Genomic DNA, 13,126 nt, shown 5'->3' on the forward strand with positions numbered 1-13,126 from the left:
CAACTTCAAATGTTGGCGTGCATCAAACATGAACCCTTGATTTTGAGGAGTTAGGAGTGGCAAAATCAAACTCAATCTGCTGACCCGCCAAATTCGTTTGAAAATAATCCACCCATTTATTAACTCAACCAACTTCAACCCAATCAATTTCAACTCATTAAAAATTGAATTAATACATAACCCAAATTGACTCTTAAAAAATCTAGTCAATATATCTTTGAAGAACTTTTTTTTAATTTGATATGTTACATGTAACCATAATAAAAGATAAAAAAATTATCAAGTACTAAAATATTTCAAAAGAACAAATAGAACCATTAAAACTTGGTAAAATTGGATTGGGTTTAATATTGACTCGTTTTACCATTACCGACGCATTTTGATCATAACATATTTTGATCTAAACAAATTTGAGTTGAGCTAAATCTTGACTCGTTTGTTGTCTTAACCCTTTAAGACCTGCCCAAATTTGACAGCAGATTGTAACAGTCTCCCGAAAGCAAAACATGATCATCCACGGTTTTTCGTCTTTCAACAGAAATTGTCTTGTCGACAAGTCACATAATAACTTCAAAATTTTAGCAGGAATCTAAAATTGAGCCATTTTACAAAATTGGTAATCCCTGCTCTACTTTTATAAGTTGTACAATTTCTCCCACAGGTGAAGCTAACTTGTTTTTGCATAAAAAGAACACTATGACAACAATTTTAGGATTATGCAGAAAGGGCAAAAACGTCCAACATGTGAAGGCACAATCAATTAACGTTTACCAGCTCAACATCAAATACCAGCCATGAATTGGGTGGTATGTCACGACCAGCACCTTTAGACCCATACCTATAAAAAAAAGGGAGGAAAAAAACCATTGCTCAATCATGCATATGGATAACCGAAAACTGGAAAGACAGCTTAAATTCATTAGGCAAGAGAAATTCAAAAATGCTGCCAACAGGCAAAAACTAGTAACTTGCTTAGGAAAACATCAATTTGATTTCTGATTTTCCTTTCTCTCAAGCAAGGGAACACTTTAGTCAATGCCCTATTTAAGGCATGCTGAGGACCTCCATGCCCTTGCATCTTACAAGACTTTGTCAACAACCCAAGACAGGCTTTCATGCTCATGCACTAACAGACAGATAAAGATAAATGATGATTGCAAACAGAACAGAAACTCAAATGCATACCCCATGGCCGGTGGGATTGTAATTCTTCTTTTGTCCCCAACGCGCATGCCTGATATAGTGGGATGTACATAAATATGTTAGTCCTCGACACTGGAAATGTAACTATAAAATCAGAGAAACAATCAGTTCAGTCATCCAAGAAAATTACCATTTACACCGACATCCCAACCCTTAATAACTTGACCAATACCTGCAAGCACAAAAACCTAAGGTTAACACATCAAAATAAAAGAAGCCATCTTCTCATATGATAAAATACAGTACCTAAGCGAAATTCAAAAGGTCTTTTCCCAATATTCGAATCAAATATTTTGCCATTCTTCTTCAGCTTGCCAATATAACGTACACCAACCTGTTCAGTGGCAGAAAGTCATTATCATTAAAGGAAGTGTACTACATACAAGTTTATCAAAGAGGAGAAGCCTAAATCCTGACTGACTTAATTGTGAAGTTATACCAAGATTCCGTTGCTTTCCACGGAAAGTATAAAATGAAACAGTAGAGTGAGAGAACAATTAATTACACATAATCAAGGAAGAAAACTAGACCTTCTTTCCTGGGGAAGCTCTTTTCCCATCTGGCTTGCCCATAGCCAGCTCCTCTATGACCAGTCCATTTCCAAAGGTCCTCACATGAGAAGGCTTAGTCCCTGCATTCTCCTCCTCTGCCTCATTCTTCTTATCTTGTTCAACCTTCATAACTGCTTTGCCATCCTGTTGAGTTTTCTTGTTCTTTTTCTTTTTCTTCTTTTTCTCAATCTCCCTGAGAACATTTTTTTAGTGAAAGGATAAACTCATAAGGCTTCTTATTAGTAATAGCAATGAAGTTTTAACAATCCAGATTCATTCACGAAGCATATCAGTTTATAACCTTATTCTTTTTGTTTATACTCTACACTACAACAGAGCGGAACTTACTTCTCATTAGTTGACTTCTGACCATCTTCAGCTTTACCTACTGAAACTGCCTCATCATTACCCTCTACATGCTCTGGATTGGCACCGCTCTTTGAAACATCCTCACGAGCCAATTCCTCCCCATCCACTACCTTTTTCTTCTTATTCTTTTTATTTTGCTTAGCATGGTCTCCGCTGCTTGTAGGATAAGAAGAAAACAGAATTATCATCCCTAAAATAAATCATAAAAGCTATCACATCTATAATATAGAACCTTACAGAATACCACAGAGAATTTAGGTCATCGACATTAATCAATATATCCGCAGCCTAAACTCAAAAATCACAATACACTCTACAAGTAAAATGGTTCTCACCTTTGATGATCATTGACTTTGCTAGTATCATCCCGAAGTCTCTTCTTTAAGCCTTTGTTCTCATCAACATTATTTTTTGCCTTCTCATTCGGTGCTTCCTCACCGGTATCCTCATCTTCAGTTCCATCTGATTTTTTTGATCTTACTGATTTAGTTTTGTTTTCACAGGGAGAAGATATTGGGAAGCCATCCTCATCTTCACTCTCCATCAGAGAACTGTCAGTATTACCCTTCACAACTATCTGGCGATCAGAGTCATCAATCCCATTAGACTGACTTTTCTTCTTCTTTGGCTTTTTGGATGTACCATTTTCATCTGTAGGCTTTTCGTCCTCCAGTATCTCTTCAATTCTCACTTTACAAAATGCAAATAAAATGTAAGGCTTTTTAAATACAAGGAAATATGCATTTCACAGGAGAAAAAAAAATCAAACGAAGCTAATGACTGAACTTCGCAATATAACTGTTCTGTCCTATAAGGTCCTTGACATGTAAGTAGTTTTCTAAATATATTCAAGATCAGATATTACATAATAACTTGAGGAATCAGTAATATGGACATTTTCTACCACCATTTTCAATTTACTCTCGTTAAAATCCCACTCCATATATGGAAACCAAAAGTTTTCAACTTTTTTGAATAGAAAGGTGAGCGTGGTGCTTGGAGAAACTGAAATTATTTAATTTTGATAACATGATACCACATGTAGTCAGAATGGATCCTCATTCTTAATCACATCAATTAACTATTTGGAGTTGCAACATTTTTGCCAAACTAGTAACACCCATGCTTTCAGATTTTGCACACATCCTCTTCTCCCAGCAAAATAAGTTCCAAAAGTCATCATTTCTTACTTGAACTACATGCTCGACCAAAAAATGCCACATAAACTGGAACGGAGGGAGTGATAAATTTCAAAGTTTGCATTAATCCTCCTCTCCAATCACAATGTGTGTTTAAAATGGGAAAAGAAATTTGCAAGCTTAACGTACACCATTGGCAGTTTCTTTCAACACCCAAAGAAAAGTACAACGCAAAGTTACCTCCACTGTTGGGAATAGGGGAAGGTGGGTACATGCTAAAATCATCATCGTCAGTTGAGCCATCCTCGTCTTCATCTTCTGTGTCATAATCAAATTCGATAGAATCATCAGACCCACTATCAGTCTCAGCAGCACCCTCCTCGTAGTCACTTTACACCAATGTCAAGGAATACAGAAAATAGATTCAAACTTTCAAGAAAACAAATTCCTTTATATATTTCCATAAATCAAAATGGTAAATTTCAAGCTGAATAACATATAGCATCTTAAGGATACGATCCATATTCTTCTCCACAGCAATCCTCACTCTCTCCGTAAAAGAAACCAGAGAGATGAACATTGTGAGAACCAATAACTGAAAAGGTAACATCCTCATCCTCCTCAAACTCGAGATTCAAAGGGCATGTCTCCAGTTTTTCTGGCAATAATGAACACACGTAAATTGGTTCCTTATCACCTACTTTACATTGAACTATGCTTTTTTTGTTTGACGAGCCAGAGCCTAATGTTGCCTGAATTACTCAGAGAAATAAATAAAATTAGCATAATGATGAGAAAATAAAGAGTAAAATCCAAATATACATCCTGAAGATTACCAACATTTGAGCCAATTCAGTTTTGTTTATACACCAATATAACTTTAGGAACTATTTGTCCGAATTAGAGTGTTACAAAAATGTTAGAATACTTGGGCAGAGGATTATGCTTTCAACACTTAACCCGTAATTTGATCCATTTTAATGATGGAAAACCTAAACAATTTACTTATTTAATCTCTTACTTTAATGGAATTCCTACGTATTTTGACTGTTATGAACTAACACCAACAAATTGATTCAACTATTTGACATTTTGGGTGACCTATAAGTAACAAGAATCGATACCACTAGTTTGCTATGGCAGCTGAGCTCAACTCAACAACTCTAAGCACTTCAATCACATTGACGAAGAACATAAAATTTCAATTGTATCCAAATATAATCAAGGCCAAATACTTCAACACTACAACATCTTTAACATAAAAATACAGTTAATCACACAAACATCGTAATGACAATACATGCGGAAAGAGAGTGTTTTAAAGACTTTGAAGCAAACCTGGGAGATGTGAAGCCTTCCCCGCTCTTTTTCGAAATTATGAGTGAATGGTTTACCAGACTTCAATTCAACTCCTGGAATGAGAAATAAAAATTTATGCACTTCGTTACTTGCATTCAAAAATGAAATTCATACACGATAATCACAAAGAAAGAATGATACTAACCCCAGAACGCCATTGCAAAAGGAAAAGCGGAGCTGCAAAGAGTTTCTCTAAAACCCTAAAACTATCGACCGTTCGCCTTTTTCTTACTCATTTAAACTATTTATTTACGGGCCTTTTGGATACAAAATGATGTTTTTATACTTATCGAATTTAATTCTTTACCTATTTTTTTATTTAAAAACTTATCGGATTTGATTTTTTAATTATACAATTATCAATTTTAGTTTTTTTAAGTATTTAAAATCTATTAGGTTTGGTCGCTTTTCCATTTTATATAAATAATTTAGGTTTATATTAACGAAATTCATGCATCAATTAAATTAAATTTTTAACAATTTTTCAAGTTGTGTCTCTCGTCCGCTATTTTTTCTTTAAATTACTCTTACGAAAAAATATTAACCTCAACAAATCAAAATAAAATTCACAAGAAAAAAATATATATATCATAATTTTATTCAACGGAGGATAAAATGAAGATATTATTGTTATTAATGACTTTAATATGCTAAAATTTATTATAAATATAAAAAAAATTATTACCCGTTAAGTGTGTGAGAGATTTATTTATATTTAATAGAAAAAAAATTCACAATGAAAATAAATAAAAGTTCTTTTCTCACATGTTTTAATTCCAAATTTTGTACTCTGATGATTTTACTGAATTAGAATTTTTGTTTAATTTTTCAGAAGTTGAAATTTATAAATGGTAGATTTGTTTTTAAAAAAAAATAAAAAATTTGAAATAGATCTCTTTTATTATTTTGTTTTTTTTCGTAGAGAAATTTGGGATATAAGATCAAATCTCTTTTCTTTTTTTGTATGGAAAATAAAATTTAAAAATTCGCGCTAATTATGAACTAACCTCTAAAGAAGGGAACATAGCATATTCAAGTCACTAGCAATAATAATATGATTTGTTTTATCCTCTATTAATTAAAATTAGGACTTATATCTTCTTTTCTCATTAATTTTATTTTGAATCGTTGAGATTATTATTCTTTTCATAAAAGTAATTTGAAGAAAAGGTAGCGGAGAAAAAGAAGCAACTGAAAAAATGAGTTAAAGATTTAATTTTAGGAAGGCATGAGTTCCGTTAATATAAATATAAGCTATTTGTATTAAAAAAAATGGACAAAGACCAAACCTGATAAGTTTTTGAATACTTAAAGGACTAAAATCGGTAAGTGTATAATTAAGAAATCAAACCTGATAAGTTTTTTTGAATAGCTAAAGAACTAAATTCAAATACATAGTTAAGAAATCATTTTAGACTTACCCCTATAATTAAGGGACTATTTATAACATTTTCTCAAAGTTATTACTACTTTTGATTGGTGAAAGTTATTATTACTTTTGACTGGTGAAAGTTATTACTACTTTTCATTGAAGTAGAATATAGTATGTGTCTGATTTTAGATATTTTTGTTTGAAGTGTGGCTTTGTAGAGATAAAACATCGAATATTTTTGTCTCAAGTTTGATATTACTTGTCAAAGCCAATTCTACACATTTTTTACTAAAGTTGTGGACTTGACAAGGTTAAGATTCAGATATTTTTTATTAAAATTTATCTAACTTGTCAAAGCTAACTACAAACATTACTTTTTGAAATGCATGTAAAAATTGGCTAAAATTCAATCATGTGTGTCTGAATTTTTTCTCCCAAAAACATAATAATTTGTCCTTTGAACTTAAAAAATTCAACACATGATTCAATACCGAAATCTATTCCAAATAAATTCAAATGTGAAACCTAAGTTTCATATATCATATAGAACAAACATCAGTCATCAATTTTGTCAAGAAAACAACAAATTTATTAAATTCATTTTTGCAACAATGATAATTTATCATCATTTTCAAGACCTAGTTGATTTAACCGCACATTTTTATATTTTAAAATTTCTTCAAAGCAATATATTTCCATTTCTATAAATTCATTAGAAAAAATGTTGAACAACAACTAAAAGAAAAAAAAGAAGAAAAGGAGGAGGAAATGGAAGCGGAAGCAAAGAGCAAAAAAGCAAAAAGCTTTGTCTGAAGTGATCTAATACTAATAATATATATATATATATATATATATATATATATATATATATATATAAAAAAAAAGGGCAGCCCGGTGCACTTAAGCTCCCGCTATGCGCAGGGTCCGGGGAAGGGCCCGACCACAAGGGTCTGTTGTACGCAGCCTTACCTTGCATTTCTGCCAGAGGCTGTTTCCAAAACTTGAACCCGTGACCTCCTGGTCACATGGCAGTAACTTTACCAGTTACTCCAAGGCTCCCCTTCTATATATATATATATATATATATATATTAAAAAGTACATGTTAAATGGGGTTAACTAAATAAGGTGTTTGGTGAACTATTTACTCAATATCTGCATTCTTTAGTAAAAAATTGTGGTATTTTATTTGATCACCTACATTTAATTTATTCTTATTTTTTAAAAAAAATAAAAAGAAACTATTCAATTTGACCTAATATTACCTGACTTCATATAAAAGGTTGTTCCGCTTTTCTTATTAAGCATCTGCGATCATCAAATGTTTATTATTCATTGATTTTCAATTTGAATTGATTTTGTTTCGCTTTATATGAAATAATGAGTTTATGGTGATTGAAAAACTTGGAAAGAAATAAATATTGTTGAAAAAACTTGAAAATTTGGCAAATCACTATTGTTGCTAATTGAGTAAATTAGATTAGTTATAATTTTAAAAAAATAATAATTGAAATTTGACAGGTATATCTCGGATTTGAGCTTATATGAGGTAAATTTGAATGTAATTGTTGAAATAATTGAAATTGGCTTTGACAAACCTTGTTAAAGACAAAGTGCATAACCAACTTTTGATTAACACATATTTATGATTATTCTTCTACACAAAATTGATTTGAGATGTTTAAATATCACGAGAAATGTATATAAGAAAAATAGAATCATTTTTTATTGTAACTTTATAGTATGTTGTGTGGTTATTTTCTCCATCTCAAACTATCATGGCTAATTTTCCAAAATAATTGTTTCAGATTATTTATCATTTTAGAAGTTCAAAATAAAATAATATTTTTTTCTATTTTATTCTTAGTAATAATTATTTTTGAAAAATACAAACACTTTAATTATGAGGTAATGACACATAAGTAAAGTAGATATCCGACGAGGAGATATTATAGTCAAACACTTTAATTATGAGATTGAAATAGTCAGATTTCTGCCAATTAATATTTTTTTGAAGGAACATATAAAAGAAATACAACACCAAAGAATGTGGTGCAGTGTATGATGTTGTTTCTCTCTTAACCAGAGTATCAAGTTCGAGCCTTGAATATGAAAAAATCATTAGTACAGAATGTGTCACGATCCTGACGCACTGTGATTGACACCCACACTAACCATCCGGTGGGAGAACCACTATTACAACCCAGACTAAGCAGCAATAACAAAAGAAAATAATTTAAGACGTGGAAACAGGTTAAATATAGAAGAAGGTGTTGAGTTTTTATAAACTCAGCCAATTCAACTAGAACATGCGAAAATTTAACACCTAGGACCTGAAGGTTATTGTACCAAAACTCTAATGAAATAATAAGTCTAAAGAAAAGGGGGTATAACCTCGAAAGTCATAAAACAACAATGTTTGAAAGTCTAAGTGCCGGAACGAGGGACCAAGACAAAAAGGAACTTACGGTAGCTTGAAAAAGTTGGCTCGTCCTTCAGTTCAGTAATCAACGATCTTCTATGCGAGGTTTCTCAACAGCCGCCTGAAGATGCCTTGTACTCAACAAAAAAAGAGCAAGTGCAGTATCAATACACAAAACTACGGTGTACTGGTAGGATCACATGACTATTCCAGTAAATGACATATGAACAAGAACTACAACACCAGTAAACACACATATACATAGAACACACAAGTTAACAGTCCTAGTTTCATAAGACAGTCAGGAATGGTCCTCTAATGGATACCACACTTCACCTATTGGTGTGTCGGAACGTGACACTTGATCCAAATATATGTTAGAATGTGACACCCGATCCTATTATGTGTCGGAAAGTAACATTCGGTCCAATCAAACACAGGCAAATCACAACACAATGAATAGTTTCAACACTCGCGAATACCAAGAACGGGTTCATTACATACAATTGACATTAAACGGTCATTTCATATATTTCATTTCATCCTTCCCTAATCACATACATATATGTATACGAATGAAGCATTAACAAACACGTATGACATACACGGAAAGACAAAACCATCACCTACCTCAAAATCAAGCCTTGGAAACTCTAAACTGCCGGAGTTTTCTCTTTTCGAAGTCTCTCCACTTGTTCTTGGTCTAAAAACAATCATACATATGCAAAGGATCAATAAAATTGCCTACTTTATCTGAATTATAACAAAATTTCCAACTTTGGCCAAACTCATGATCCTAATGCCCAATTAGGGCTTTTTCCATAATTAAATTCAAGTCAAAACCCTCCCCCAATGATAATCAATTATGATTCTAAGTTCAAAGAATCAAAATATTGAGTAAGGAAGTAATTAACTTAACTTTGGAGCGAGAATTCGTGGAAAAATGGTAAGGAACTGCCCTAGGTTGCCTCTTAGCTCTTAAGAATGAAGGTTTGCAGAAAAATAACGTTTTTGGGACTTTTTCCATTTTTAATTTCGACTGTCCTACCACAATGGGACCACCCCGCTACAACGGCCCCGCCTTGGCGGGATTAATCTAGCTTTGGCGAATGCATGAAGATAGAAAGTCTGTGCTTAAGTCCCAAGCTTCCTATTTTGCAATACACCATCATCCCATGACGTTCTAACATCTATATTTCACGCCTAGTTCAATTTTGGGAGTTTTACTCGCCAAATATGATTTCGTAAAGCCGTACAAGCTCTATATCGTCTTTGCTATCAACTCAAATGATCAAACTAATAATTCAATCCCCCATCCATTATCCAATTACCCTAGATCTCACCTGACTCAGATTTTGTCCAAATCTGGCCTAAGCTCCAAATTTTCAAGTCACTATCCAAATATTTTTTGGCCCGATTTTCTTTTCCATTGGCTTATCCATAACGATTGGAATAGTTCATTAACCCCACAAATGAAGCTTTATCCAATGCGAATTCAAAGTAATTGATCTCCAATAATAATATCAAACATCAAATAAAAAATAAAATAAAAATACTACAAATAATTTAAGACAATCGAGAATTAGTATATAAATCCTGTAAACCAAAGGGCATTAAATGCTTAGTTATAGAGCAGGCCCCATAAAATAGAATTAATTTTATCATTCATGAATTTCAGCAATAGAACTTTTTTTCACAATTATTTTTCGCATAACCATAATATTCACACAAACTTTAAATGTTGATTTAGTTGAGATAACTCATAAATATATGGCAAAGAAAAGTCATTTCTCCTTTGGCTGAAAATTATTTCAGCCCCTCAATTTTATTTTAAAAATTACACTCTCCCTTTAATTATTAACAATAATTATTCTCCCTCTTTTATCTTATATAATGTCTATTTACCTTTGACATTTTCAATCTTTCTATTTTACCTGAGAATATAAAATTTTATTTACACTTACATTATTTAAACTTTTTCTTATGAGTTTTCCTTCTTGTGAAACTATAGTGTGGGGTCCAACCCCCTTTATTTCAAAAGTGAAGGTTGTACTCATTTTTTCTTTGTCAAAAATGACTGCAGCAATTTGCAATTGCAAATTGCAAAGATTTGTCAAAAAGGGTAGGCAAGGTTGGTGGGAAGAGTTCCTATAAAAGGAGCTCTTCAGCTCCTCATTTTACACACCAAAATTCACAGAGAGAAAATATTTTGAGAGCTGCCAGGTTTCCATAGACTATATATAAGAAAATAGTTTGTGAAGAAAAATAGAGTGTAAGCGATATTTTTGTAAGGTGGTAAATCAAAAGAGTGCTATTCTTTTTGAGTGTATGGTAGTCATTTTTGAGTATTGTACTCGTGACTACACGGTATAAAATTCCTTACTATAGTGATATCAGTTGTTCCTCTTGGCCAGTGATTTTTTTCTTATTTGGGTTTCACGTAAAATTCTTGATGTCATTATTTTTTTTCATTTTATTTCTACTATTTTGATCATATATATTTTTGTGTTAGTCCGCATTTTTCCAACAAACTAGTATGAGAGCAAGGTTTTATTTGGGTATGCTCTGTGGTTACAGTACAATCTCAACTTCCATATAAGAAAAGATTTACTTTGATTTACAATAGTTATAATTTTTTAGGGAAAAACGATGGAAGCCAACACTAGTAGAATGATGATTTTGAATGGTGTTAATTATCTGTAGAGCCTAATAATAAAATAAATGAAGAGTGAAATCTATTGCACAGACAGGTGTGTGGATTTATTAGACAATGGATTGACGATAATGTGTTGAACCATATTTCTAGGAGACACATGCTCATACCTTATAGTTGCATCTTGAAAACTTGTATGCTCGAAAGACTGAAATAATAAAATATTTTTAATAAAGCAGATGTTAAGTTTAAAATATCATGATGGTTCTCCGATGATAGATCACCTGAATAATATTCAGGAAATCATGAATCAGTTGTCTGCTATGAGCATTAAATTTGATGAAGAAATTCAAGGCTTGCTTCTACTTGATTCCGAAATTGAAGGCTTGCTTCTGCTTGGTTCCCTATCAGACTCTTGGGAAATATTTAGAAATTCATTGTCAAATTCTGCTCCGGATGGTGTGATCTCTATGGATTCCGCCAAGAGTAGTGCCTTGAACGAAGAGATGGAAAGAAAATCTCAAGGTTCTTCTTCTTCATCAAATGTCCTAGTAATTGGATCCAAGGGGAGAAATAAAAATAGTGGTTCTCAAAATAGAGAAAATAGCAGAAGCAAATCCAAAAATATATTTAAGGATATTGAGTGCTATCATTATGGCATAAAAGGGCACACAAAGAAGTTCTGCCAAAAATTGAAGAGGGGGAGCAAAGACAGAGAAAAAAATAAAGAAGATGTCAATGAAAATTGCCTAGCCACTGTCTCCACCGAAGATCTTGTTACAGTCCTTGATGCAAATCTGATAAATATTGCTTGTGATGAGTCAAGCTGGGTTGTGGACACTGGTGCCACATCTGATGTGACATCAATGAAGGAATTCTTCTCTTTCTATACTTCTAGTGACTTTGAAACTTTGAGTATAGGTAATGAGATTGTATCTAGGGTAGTTGCTACTGGTACAATTTTATTGAAATTAATATTGGAACTAAACTAGTTTTGAACAATGTAAAATATGCACCTGATGTTCGTCTGCACCTAATTTCTGTTGGTGTTCTAGATGGTGAAGAATATGTTAGTATCAATGGCGGTGGAAAGTGGAAATTAATTAAGGGTTTCTTAGTTGTGGCTCGTGGTAAAAAATATCGTGGTATATACTAGACTACGACTTCTACTTGTGCTAATATGATGAACGCCATTGAGAGCGATAACTCTTCAACGTTGTGGCACAAAAGGCTTAGCCACATCAGCGAAAAAGGGCTTAATGTTCTAGCCAAGAAGAAATTATTATCAAATTTCCAAAGTGCTAAATTAGAAAAGTGTGAGCACTGCTTGGCTGGAAAATAAAATAGAGTTTCCTTTAAGTTTAATCCTCCTTCAAGAGAGACAGAGTTGCTTAAGTTGGTGCACTCTGATTTATGTGATCCAATGAAGACAAAAACTCTAGGTGGTACACTCTACTTTGTCACTTTCATTGATGACTGCTCAAGAAAGTTTTGGGTCTATGTATTGAAGACCAAAGACCAAGTGTTAGGTGTCTTTAAGAAGTTTCAAGCTTTAGTTGAAAGAGAAACTAAAAAAAACTGAAATGTATTCGTACTGATAATGGTGGTGAATATTGTGGACCATTTGACGAATACTGCAAGCATCAAGGTATTAGACACCAGAAAACTCCTCCTAAGACTCCTCAGCTTATTGGATTGACAGAGAAGAGGAATAGGACCTTGATGGAAAGAGTTAGATGTTTGCTTTCTGAAGCAAAATTGTCGAACTCTTTTTGGGGTGAAGTCTTATTGACTGCTGCACATGTTATTAACTTATCTCCTTCTATTTCTTTGCAAAGTGATGTTTCAAATAGAGTTTGGTATGGAAAAAATATTTCTTATGATCATTTAAGAGTATTTGGTTGCAAAACTTTTGTACATGTGCCGAAAGATGAGAGGTCAAAGTTAGATGCCAAGACAAGGTAGTGCATTTTTATTGGATATGGCCTTGATGATTTTGGTTATAGGTTATATAATCCAATTGAGAAGAAGCTTGTGAGAAGCCGCAATATTGTCTTCA

General features: G+C 32.8%; 1 protein-coding gene across 1 annotated transcript; it reads right to left on the reverse strand.

Annotated features, from left to right (window-relative positions):
• Nucleotides 1-541: 541 nt before the first annotated feature.
• Nucleotides 542-4,857, reverse strand: LOC129895941 (peptidyl-prolyl cis-trans isomerase FKBP53). Its single transcript, XM_055971731.1, has 11 exons — nt 4,767-4,857; nt 4,601-4,674; nt 3,779-4,014; nt 3,503-3,651; nt 2,459-2,813; nt 2,103-2,276; nt 1,734-1,947; nt 1,450-1,537; nt 1,334-1,375; nt 1,186-1,234; nt 542-838 (listed from the first exon to the last, which is right to left on the reverse strand). Exons 1-11 carry the CDS (start codon nt 4,777-4,779, stop codon nt 757-759), a joined length of 1,476 nt encoding a protein of 491 aa, XP_055827706.1. The 5' UTR covers nt 4,780-4,857; the 3' UTR covers nt 542-756.
• Between the last annotated feature and the right edge of the window lie 8,269 nt (nt 4,858-13,126).

This window comes from Solanum dulcamara, chromosome 7 (assembly GCF_947179165.1).
Source record: "Solanum dulcamara chromosome 7, daSolDulc1.2, whole genome shotgun sequence".
Classification (NCBI taxonomy): domain Eukaryota; kingdom Viridiplantae; phylum Streptophyta; class Magnoliopsida; order Solanales; family Solanaceae; genus Solanum; species Solanum dulcamara.